Source organism: Protomyctophum parallelum (assembly GCF_964188405.1).
Source record: "Protomyctophum parallelum genome assembly, chromosome: 14".
NCBI lineage: Eukaryota > Metazoa > Chordata > Actinopteri > Myctophiformes > Myctophidae > Protomyctophum > Protomyctophum parallelum.
In genome coordinates, this window is record NC_139709.1 from 28,157,918 (window position 1) to 28,170,206 (window position 12,289).

The 12,289-nt window shown below is 47.2% G+C and overlaps 1 protein-coding gene across 1 annotated transcript; it reads right to left on the minus strand.

The window, feature by feature from the left end:
• Positions 1-3,281: 3,281 nt before the first annotated feature.
• On the minus strand, positions 3,282-4,586 carry LOC310871216 (tRNA dimethylallyltransferase-like; the record flags this gene model as incomplete). Its single annotated transcript, XM_083782706.1, has 1 exon — positions 3,282-4,586. One exon carries the CDS (start codon positions 4,584-4,586, stop codon positions 3,282-3,284), a length of 1,305 nt encoding a protein of 434 aa, XP_083638832.1.
• Between the last annotated feature and the right edge of the window lie 7,703 nt (positions 4,587-12,289).

Sequence of the window (12,289 nt, forward strand, 5' to 3'; positions counted from 1 at the left end):
CCACCATTTTGAACTTCCTCATGCCGGATATGAATACATAATAGGCATATTAAACTAGAGGCATTGGCAACATTAACAGCTTTTTTTGGTGAGCTTCTGAAGAGCAGTTTTAGGATTGTGCCATGAGACAGAAAGTCTTCTTGCTTCAAAACACAGACTCCCCCGTTCTGTTTTGTAAAAGTATGTTGGGAATATCACAATGCCAGTTTTTCTCGGAGAAGCCTGGCTGTGCGTTTAGAGGTGTATTAAGCCAGGGAATGTTTGCTTTGCTCCCCCCATCAGAGAACATGTCTGGCAAAGAGGGGAGAAGAGAAAATACATCTGCTAGAGTTAAAAATAAACAGAACTCTTCTGATGGGAAGAGAGCGTGGGGGGGGGGGGTGGGGGACAGAGATGGTTCCAAGAGGCTGCCCTAATGGCCCGAAGGTCACAGTGCTGCTGAGTGTTTTGTGAGATAGCTGTTATTTTTCAAATCGTGTGTGTGTGTGTGCGTGCGTGTATGTGCGTGCGTGCGTGCGTGTGTACGTGCGTGCGTGCGTGCGTGCAGAACGTTTGAAAGACTTTCCAAAAGGCCTATCATCACTTTATGATAAAAACCATGTGTTGAACAACCAACACTGTAGAAAAATAAGAAAAGATTTAACCACAGCCCTATGAACTTAAACTTATGACAAATAGTTTGAATGGGTCAAGTTTGAAAACTTTTTTGAACATTTGCCCAACATATGGACACCAGGGTTAATGTGGCGAGCCCTCACCGAGACCCAGCCCCCCCCCCCCCCCCAGATGAATAATATCCGGATACAGGCTGATTAGCATTCTGATGCAGCACTGCTGCGTGTGCACTGATGTTAAACTAAAAGCACGCATTGATATCACACGTATGACATGTGGGGATTGTGGCCGCTGTCGAGGGACTCCAGTGCTGATACAAGCCAGAGAGACAAAGCTGATGTGTTGAAAGTCTTGCAGTTAAGAATAGTAACTTATCAGCCACACCAGGTCTGTCGGTCCTTCACCATAGCCAAGGCTTAAGCCTGGTTTATACTTTATCGTAACAACAGTGCTACGTGCCTGTACTGATGTTTTTCCTTTGTCATTACATCCAGTATTATCATTAGTATCATCTTGTTGTTGTTTATAGTGTATTGTGGTTAGCATCACACAACAACATGCCACACCAACATTTTGTGGCTTGTAGCCTCGCTGTATGAGTGAGTGACAAATGAAACCCTCTTCAACAGTGTTGTTTTTGTCGACTAAAACTAAGACGAAGAATGTTCGTCGACAACCTTTTTTCACTGAGGAAAACTAAATGGAAACTAAATAAAAACTAAGCTATGATGACTAAAACTAAGACTAAATATACTGACAATTCCGTCAACAAATAAAAACTAGACTAAAATGTTAGGAAGGGATTTACAATTAGTTGCATGCTGAAAATATCTACAGTGTACAAGCTCTCAACGCCCAAAGGGGCAGCTGTCGGCTGTTGAGCCAATCAGAGCAGAGGGGAGGGCACAGCAGAGCAACAAGCGAAGCCGCCACACCTGTGAGCTATCTACAAGCTCACAACGCGTCGCGCTTGTGACGCGTTGTGAGCTTGTAGATCGGCTATTTTCAGCAAGTGAAAAAACAGTCTTTACGACGGCATCAAGGCCCGCCAAATATAAATTTTGTTTGACTAAATCAACTGTGGATTTAGTCGACTAAAAGTAGAGACTAAAACATTCCAGGTGACTAAAATGTGACTAAAACTAAATTAAAAGTATTCAAGAGACTATGACTAAAACTAAGCCAAAAACAACACTGCTCTTCAATCTATCTACGTGCTCACAACGCGTCAGGTCCCGTAATAAATCATGCATTGTGCGTTTAGGGTCTTGGGGTTACAAATGAATAATATTAATAGTAAAAATTGTCTTTATTGTCCCGTCGGGGTTATTCGTCTTCATAGTCTGTTCCAACAGAAAAACACATAACCATATGTCATTCATCCAACATTCAGTTTAGACATACTGTACGCCTGACTGAGTAGCTGCAGATCATTGATAGCCTGATAGGCTCTTTGAATGTATTTTTCTCATAGCCTGTATCTGCTTAAGCTTAATAAAAAACAATATAGCACTAAACAACATAGCACATACAGCAACAACATACGTTTGTTTAGTGCAGCAATGGCTGAAGGGACAAAACTCCCACTAAAACAAACCTTTTTGCCATTTCAAAGTTCTGTGTCTTCGTCCACATGGCACGAGTCTGACGTGACGATCACGGGGAACAATACAACGGCACAGGTTGAATAATGATTTTGTACAGTATGAGTAATTTAATTAACAGAGGATAGTACTAAAACTAAAACACCATACTAACACATACTCAGTGGGGTCTCTATGGAACAAGGTGCACGTGTGCAGTAGTACAGTATGTAGCAGTACCCGTTATCCCAGAACTTGGATTAAGGCCAGTGTACAGTATGATGTCAGTGCTATGATGTCATACTGTGTATGACACAAGCGGCTGCACAGGTACGGCGAGAGTTAAAAAGGGGCAAACCACAACACGCGCAGAGAGAAACACAAGAACATTTAATTTAAATGTTAAAATAGACAAGGCCCGTTGGGAAGGATTCCGTTATCAGAGTGGATTGTGCACCATGATATTATTGCCCTCCTATGCCAATTTGTCTGTTTGTGTGAATTTTTGCGATGATTTGATTGGCTGAGCACCCCATAGCGATGATTTGATTGTCTGAGCAAAGTACATATTGAGGATGAGAGGGCAGAAAAGTGAGGATGCCAATTGTGATTGGCCGGAACCACATTTGTGATGATTTGATTGGCCGAGCACGGAATGTGATGCATGCTGATGTACGATGATGTATGATGATAAGAGCGGCCCTCACTTCACAGGGGTGTGATTTTACCATTTACATTATTTGCCAGACACTCTTAATCCAGAACGATTTACAGTAAGCAAGAACACCACATGGCAATACATAGTTTTGGAGCCAGAAGGGAGAAGAGTTTGGGACGTGTGGAGCGTTGTCCCGGCTTGTTTAGTGAATGTTCTCCCAGCTTCCCTGTGTTGGCTGATCCGAGGGCGCGGGAGGGTTTGTAGGGTCCGATCAGACTACACACCTACAATGTCTCAAAGTACCACAGGTGTGGTTGTGGGAACCGTGTTTTGCGAGGTCGCCCTGGAGGCCTCACAGGAGTCTGGGGCTAGATTGGTGGAAGTGGCTGAGTGTGTGGTATGATAATGTGGGTGGTACCCTGTGGTCAGATCAAGGCTGCATCAGACATCCTTTTCTTCTTCACTTGGTAGTGGTGCCTCTTGGACTTTAGGTGGGCTGTCCACTCCGTTTCACCGATGATGACCTTGTCACAGAGCTCACAGGTGTGGCGGCTTCGCTTGTTGCTCTGCTGTGCCCTACCCTCTGCTCTGATTGGCTCGACAGCCGGCGGCTGCCCCTTTCTCAGAGCGTCCAGTATCTGCAGCGCGGGGGCCAGCGCCGTCTCCTCCCACCGGGACACGTCCGTCACGTCCAGACCGTACACCGCGGGAACGTCGTCTCCTGGACGTTGAAGGAAACGGTTGCGGACCCATTTGTTCTGTTTTCGGGCATAGCGTCTCGTAGCGACCCTCAGCGCTTCAATACCTCTGTGCTTGAGCAGGTCTTTGCCCTGCCAGGTGATGCTCTCTGGAGCGGTCAGGTACTCGTGGAGCTCCTTAAAACCTATCGACTGGAAGATCCCATGCCGATAGTCCTGACCGCGATCCTGGACTCTCTGCCTGTTGAAGCGCAGGTGAAAGTCTCTGAGCTCCTCCATCAGCCCTGCAAAGAGCATGTCGTCCACACGGGCGTCCAACCTCTCGTCCAGAGCATCCATGCTGGCATGCAGCCAGAAGATGCAGGGGTCTGGGTACCTCAGTGGGCCCCCCAGCCCTCCGGCTCCGTCTTGTGCCTTCTGCTGCTCCAGCCAATAGCTGTGCGGCATGCCCGTTTCCTCGTGCACCTGCAGGCTCCTGGCGATCTTGCGCGCATCATTGGGATGCAACATGCCAGCCATGGCAGGATCCACCTGCGTCAGTCTCTGGTGCAGCTCGGCTCCACCCAGCTTTTCAAGGTCCACCTTCCTGTCAGGAGATCCGCTTCCCCGTCCGTTCTTTGACTCGTCATTCCCCAGCTCCATGTCCACCAATACCTTCCACAGTAGGGACTCGATATAATAATTTGTTCCTCCGACGACGATTGGCAGCTTGTCCCTGCTGTGCATGTCATCGATTAGAGCCAGTGCTCTGTTCCTGAAGTGGGTCACCGTGTAGCTGCTCACCAGGGGGTCCACAAAGCTGATCATGTGATGTCGGCACTGGGCGAGCTCTTTGGACGTCACCTTGTTGGTGACGATGTCCAAGCCTCGATACACCTGCATGGAGTCGGCGCTGATTATTTCACCTTGAAGTCGTTTACCAATTTCGATGGCTAGTTTAGACTTTCCAGTGCCAGTGGCTCCTAAAATCACAACTAAAGGAGGTATGTTTCTCTGCATAGCGCATTGCACCCTGCGAGCGGACAGTGCCATGTCTGCTGACGATACCCACCAACAGTGTTTTATTTACTATGAATGAAAACCTGCATTTGCGTGTGTCATGTCACACCTCTATTATGGTCACACCAGTCGTGACATCACGCCTCCATATATGGTCACGCCTCGTGACATCACAGCTCCATATATGGTCACGCATCGTGAAAATCATGCCTCCATCTCCATATATGGAGCTGTTCTAACATTCCATATGTTGATCCCGCCCCACCTGTCCTTCCTCTTCGATCATGTCTCCCTTTTGACTGATACCTGTCCATTCAGACTCTAGACAGGCCCGCCCCGAAGTTATTAGTGCAGCTGTGAAAAACTAGAGTTCTCAACAGGCCCGAACCTACCTGGGCACTCATCAAACCCTGTACACTGCCCCCGCTGCCAACCTTAGATCTCCATATATGGTGCTGACCTGTTCTGACATTCCATATGCTGATCTGACCTCATCAAACCCTGTACACTCAAGACACTGCCCCCGCTGCAACCCGTAGGCATATATGGAGCAGACTTGTTCTGACATTCCTTATATTGATCTGATCTCATCAAACCCTGTACACTCAAGACATGCTCCATATATGGCCAGACCTCATCAAACCCTGTACACTCAAGACACTGCCCCCGCTGCCACCCGTAGGCATATATGGAGCAGACTTGTTCTGACATTCCTTATATTGATCTGATCTCATCAAACCCTGTACACTCAAGACACGCTCCATATATGACCAGTACAGAATTCATTCCATGTGTTGATCTGACCCCCCATGCCAAAGCGTCAGTGCTCGCCCAGCAGTCTGCCGTCACCCAGGCGCCCTTTAGGGGCATCGCCCTTAGGGGCAAGGTCTCTTCTCGCCCTGAGGGTGTCTTACTGGTTATATAATTATATCATAGCCTGACGTCAATATGACACCATTTTGATGGCATCAGGGATCTCCCTATATGGGCATAAAATGACTCTGGAATAATAATTGAAGACCCAGTAAATGTGGGATATATTTACAAATGACGTATTAGTAATAATCATACATTCTTATCGTTAACTACTTGAAAATGGTAGGATTACCGTCCGGGGACCCACAGCTTGTGTCTAGGATCGTGGACCATCTGAAAACACAAGGACTCTTCGATCAGTTCAGGAGGGAATGTCTCGCAGAGGTGGACGAGAAGCCCGCGTACGTGAATCTGAAACAACGCGTGGACCACTTTGTGTCCAACCACCTGTCAAACCACACGTGGAGTCCTCGTCTGAACAAGAACCAGCTGAGGAATAACATCAGACAACTGGTGCTACAGTCTGGAATGCTGGAGCAGGGGGTGGACAGGATAGTAGCCCAGGTGGTGGACCCCAAAATCAATCACACTTTCAGGCCACAAGTGGAGCGGGTGGTTAGGGAGTTCCTGTCCCCTGGCAGCTGCAGTGATGAGCCCCCTCTTCCGCTCGCTCCTCAAGCAGAGATGGAACCGGACAGGGTCATTCCTGAGCAGGCCTGCTCGCCGTCGTCACCAGCCACCTCCTTTGCCCGCAACACCTCTCTGAATCAGGAGGCCAGCTTGAGAGCCACCTCTGGTGGAGAGAGAAGCCAGAGGGAGGTCAGCTCGAGGAGGCCCACCTCCGGTGGAGACGGGCGACGAAAGGAGGGCAGCTCGAGGAGGCCCACCTCCGATGGAGACGGACGACAAAAGGAGGGCAGCTCGAGGAGGCCCACCTCCGATGGAGACGAGCGACAAAAGGAGGGCAGCTCGAGGAGGCCCACCTACGATGGAGACGGGCGACAAAAGGAGGGCAGCTCGAGGAGGCCCACCTCCGATGGAGACGGGCGACAAAAGGAGGGCAGCTCGAGGAGGCCCACCTCCGGTGGAGACGCTATAGGCGACGGAAGGAGGTCAGCTCAAGGAGGCCCACGTCCGGTGGAGACAGGCGCCAGAAGGGTCAGGCACCGTCGGGGTGGAGGAGGGCGAGTGGGACGCGAGTCTCGCGTAGGAGCAACACGACGTCAACAGCGGCGAGAAGAAGCCGGACGAGGTGGAAGAGGAAACGCTCGCGTCAGAATTCCGAGTGGTGGACGTCGAGGAGATTCAGGGGCAGAATGGGACCGATGGATGAGGAGGTGCAGGTGGAGGTAGGCCTATAACAAAAATGTAATAATAATCGCTATTATTTGAGATAATCACAATAATTTTTACATTGTCAATCGTTTCCATGTTGAAAAATGTCCATACAATTTCAGTTTTTTTTCAAAAATAGCAGAAATAGCAGATCTTACAACATGTAACATGTTAAAGGCTAAAAGGCAAACATAATTAAATACAAATTGTAACGTTTGCACGCTGGATAGGGGTTCTTCTGCTTTCGGTGCAGCATTGGTGTGTCTGAACTCCGAACAGACCTTTTGGTATTTGTATTCCCTTTCACACTTTGCACTCCCTTTCGCACTTTGCACAGGGGAAGATGCTGGTCTATCCGTTTGGTTTTGGGCCTTATTCTTGGGCCTTAGGGATCTCCATATAGGGACATAAAGGGGACTCGGAGAGACAGACTCAGCCTCGGGGGATACTTTGGTAGACCAGACCCTTGGATACACATGGCGAGTTTGCCCAGTCTTTACCGGCCACGTAAGTAAACAAAGAAAAGCTGTATAGCGCAATTTCACAATGTTTTCACTTGGCAGCAATTTCAATTCTGTTCAGCCAGTAGGCTGCAGTAGAGCCTACTGGCTGATAGCATTCAAAGTGGGTGGTCAGACAGTGCTCAAGTTATGAAAGACACACACACACACACACACACACACACACACACATACACATACACGTGACTGACATGACATCACGGACTGGTCACATGAAATCCGAGATCCACGTGAAGTTACACCATTATTCCACCTTGTCATGCCCAATATATTACAATACAATGTATTGTACTGTACTGCACTGTAGTATTTGCATGGCTCTGTGTGTGGTGGTGGTAAAATAGATGTCACAGTCTACCAGCCTAAACTCTAGACTAATAGTTATACACGACCCTAGAGACATTCAAGTGTGGAGAAACATTAAGTGTTGAGTTGCTATAGAGAGAGAGACTGCAGGCAGGCAGCAATGTTAACGTCATCGCTGATAAGATGCTTGACATGCAAGGTTAGGTTAAAGTATGAGTGGCAGCAGATGAGCAAAGTAGAGCAAAGGTTAATATTATGTACCATTCACCTCCATTCATTATTCATAAGGCAATGAAGGCATACGGGAAATTAGTCTACCGCCTCCAATATTACCTTCCCACCCTGTAACAGACTCTTTTTTTTTTTTTTTGGCTAAAAGATAATATTCAAAGCTTAACCCTCAAAATAATTTAGCACAGTGTAAGATTCTCTGCAGTAATGAGGGATTACACTGCAGCTTACACTACAGGGTTTGACAGAAAGTCCCCTGGATGGTAGAATTACCATCGTGTAATATAGTCATTGAAATGACAGCAGATAGATGTTTTACCACTCGACAAGCAGCTCTTATCTTATTGTGATCATAGCTGAAAAGTAAAGAAAAGTAAAGGGCCTGAAATATTTAGTCTACAGTGTGAGTGTCTCCAGTGTGCTGTGGCAGGGGAAATATTGGCTTTAGTTTTCTTGTATCTGTGCGAGAAGGCTCCAAAAACTATTACACAATTGTAAATACTGGCGTAGCAACATTGTCTGTCACAAGAATTAACTCCCACAACCCGGCCCGCCTCCATGTACAATTTTCTCTGTGCAGCAGAAAGCTGCAAAACATTTCCAGAGCTACAATGGATGCAGAGAGAATGCCACCGCTACTCTATAAACCAGGCAGAAGGACAAAAGAGGAAATGCATTACATTTACAGATACAGCGTGGAGTGTTAGTGTACATCGAGAATTACCGCTAGCAAATGAAAGAGCATTGTGGTTGGGGGCGGGGGGTGTGGGAGATAACGGTGTGTGTAAAAAAAAAGAAGGAAATAAAGAAATGTGCGGCCGCCGTTTGCAGGGTTTGTCGGGGCCAGCCGTTCATTATCGGGGCGGGCACGGGGAAGGTCTGGCACCGCGCGAGGAATGCTAACGCGTGTCCCGGTGTGTAATTAACAGATAAAAACTGTTGGTTCATTAAATGCATATGCAGTGTCATGTGCTCAGTGTGCCAGTATTGATCGTCCGGATGCCTCCCTGGTTCCTCCCTGCTCAACCAGAATTCTGACACTACATCCATCACACCCACTACCTCCACGTATTTATAGAATTCTAATTAGCTCTGAGCTCAAGCCAACATCATTAGCTTTTCCCTTATTTCACCCCCCCCCAGAAAACAGCCATGCATGGTAATAATGGTTTTCTCAAATGGAAGCAGTAGGTATCTGTATCAAGGACACAGCAAGAGAGAGAGAGCAAGATCAACAGAGAGAGAGAGAGAGAGAGAGAGAGAGAGAGAGAGAGAGAGAGGTCAATATAGACAGAGATGTGGAGAGAGGAGAGAGAGAGCAGGACAAAAGGTTGACAGTTAAAATGACAATGAAAAATGGAAGGCGTTGAAGAAAGGAGAAAAAGCGTAACGTGAAATGCAGGCAAGTAATGTCACCTTGGAATAATTTGAGAGTGATTAAATGAGGACCGCTAACCATTCCTCAGTGATGACAATATCTGAAATAAAATGCTCAGTATTTTCACTGCCTAGTCTGAATCTTAAGAAGGCAGTTACAGTGGTGGAAAGCAAAAACCCAGAAATTAAAAGAAACAAGCGAATGTGTGATGATGTTTGTGAACTAAAGCCCATGAGCCCTCAGAGAAAGCTATAGATAGAGACAGGGCTTTCTAAATGTGTCGCCTTAACACCAAGGCACCATTTTTATTCACACATCAGGGGCTGTTTTACACTATTTACACTGATAAATACCTATGAATATGACAGCCCGTGGGTGTAACGCTGATGATGCCCACTGCCTTAGGCGCATCATTATTTTCTATGCTCCTCCAAACAAGCATGCATGTCAACACTGGGGTTTGATGTGTAGCCTAAAGAGAAAAGAAGAAAATCACACTTGTGTGAAGTGAGGGGCACAAGATTTACATTGGCCATATGACGTCTTACGTCATCTTCTGCTGCCCTAAACAAACATTAAAGTCCATAGACTAGGCTGGCAAACGATTTACGAGCGGTTTACTGAGCTGTGCAGAGTGTGGGACATACATAGACACACTGCTCAACAGTGCCACTTTAGGTCACCCAGCAGCATTGCAACTGTCCACAGAGATAGACAGACAGAACAAACATACATAGCTGTTAAATTGGAGCGGTTAGGCACCGCTCAAAAATAGCATAGACGTGGCTTCCATATGACGTAATCATCAAAAGCCATGTATTGGAGGAGCTAGCGCCCCTCAAAAATCACACTTGTATGAAGTGAGGGGCGCCTGGTAATGATTTTCTTTCCATTTTGTTCAAATGTGATAATATAAATATCAGTAAATATCATCAAACCTATCAAGACGGTCTACATTTCCCAAAAGGAAATGCATGTATTTCATTCAGAAACATAACAAGGATAAATCATAACCCCAGTCCAGTGGTGATGTAATCTGAGTTCCCAGAGGTTTGAGCTACTAGTGGTGTTGAAGAGAAGTTAAGGTCAAGGTTAAACTTTAGTTGGGCTATTCATGTTTTTCAGCAGGTAGGTACAAAAAAAAGCTCTAAAAACACAAAACATGGTCACAAGATCCAGATAACAGATCAAATAAAGTGCAAACTACAACCATCACCCCCACCCATCCACCACACCCCACCCCACCGCTGAAACAAAAACAGCTACCATGCACTCCTGCTGCTTCCCTCAAAAACATAGGCCTGGTTTCCTGCCCCTTTCCCCCCATGCAGCAAATCAAAGCCTGCATGCCGGCATGTAGAGACCGTCTGATCTGACTGACAACAACATTGTAACGTTGTGTTAATCCATTCCGGTTGTTTAACATTGGGCTGAATGTTCATTTGATGCACTGCCCTTTCTGTCATGCACTCACTTCAGTGTACATCACTGACTCAACTGAGGACATGGCTGTGATTATCATTCGCTTGTAAATGCATTATACGGCACGGTGCCCACTGTTGCGTATGATTCCGCATGTGGTCTTGCGCTACATTTCCTGCACTGACCTTTATCGCCTTCTTTATTGTACAGTCAAATGTGCCACGCAGTGAAAGGCCCTGCTGTTGTTTGTGCCGTTTGAAGGGCACTATAAAAAAAGATGATAAACATCATGTAAACAGCACTCAGCTCAGAATTAAGCCTTCTGTACAGTAGGCTGCAGTATTTCTGCTAATTTCAATCAGATTAAAGCATCACTTCAAGGCCCCTTCAAGACCCCCTTCTTATCCTCCTGTTCAATGATGTTGAGGGCCTTTAGAGCACAAGTCGGGGGCCCACCAGGCAGGCACGCGTCGTGCACACTATAGACATCAGAGGGCACTTGAGCCCCTGCCCTTTCACCAGTCTGTATTAAAGATGCCCTCTCCAGACCATGAATGCAGTTTTATTTTTACAATAGTGAAAGAAATGCAAATGTCCCCCCTTTCCATGACCATGGGAACTTGAATTTGAATGAAGCATTTTTTTGCATTGAAATAATTTGTCCTCGGTGTAGAAATCCATGTCGTATGTCTCATCTCCGGTATAGCTTAAGAGTGCAGGGTTGCGTTGAGAGCTTGTAGCCTTGAGAGCTTGTAGATTCGCCGTTTTCAAAAATGTCCATTTAGGGAATTTCAGCCCCTGCCTCTAACATTCTCTGCACGTCCCTGCCACCAGGGGCCCGTATGGTTGAGTCAGTGAATCTCAACCTTTTTTCATTTCAAGGACCTTCGGGTTACTTCAGTAACCTCAGTTGTATAAGTGACTCGAAGAAGAGAGTCATATGGGGTGCCGCCACCTGGTGGCGCAAAAGCACAGAAACTCTGCATGTACTCACGAACAATTCCATTGGATCGTGAACGTGAAGCTCACGGTGACCTCCCTAACCCCACCCACTCGGTATAAAACCGGGGGTTGGTCCCATGAGCGTCATTCCTATCAATCTACCTTTCTGCCGCTGACAAAGCAGAAGGGCGTCTTGATGACTCTCTTCTTCGAGTCACTTATACAACTGAGGTTACTGAAGTAACCCGAAGTTGTCTTAAGTTCCTCTCTCGAAGAGAGTCATATGGGGATCATAACACTCCCGTATGATCACACCGGCTGATAGGACCGATCCACGGTCCACCTATCAAGAGACACACGCACGTCACCCTCAGGCGTGGCACGTGTATACTCCCATAAGGAGGACAATTAAAGGCTACCTAGGTCCCTGACCAGGTAGAGCAAAGCCGATAGCGGGACAGACCAACCTGTCCGACTGCTATCAATCCCTACTAAGGAGCCGACAGCAAGCTGCCTCATGTGCCCGTGAAACGGGCTTGATGGCTAACCATCTCATAGAGCCACTCTAGGGAACGCTTATGCGAACATGGGGGCACTATGTACTGTCAATCACTGCGCTGCCGCACCCACGACCGCCTGGGCTAAGTCCCTGGGTGCCACGTCAAGATTATAATACGTGGCAAAGGTCAAGGGAGACGACCAACTTGCCGCTGCGCACACATCCTGGATGGGGACGCCCCGTGCCAAGGCCCAGGATGCCCCTCGTGGAGTGAGCTTTTAACCCT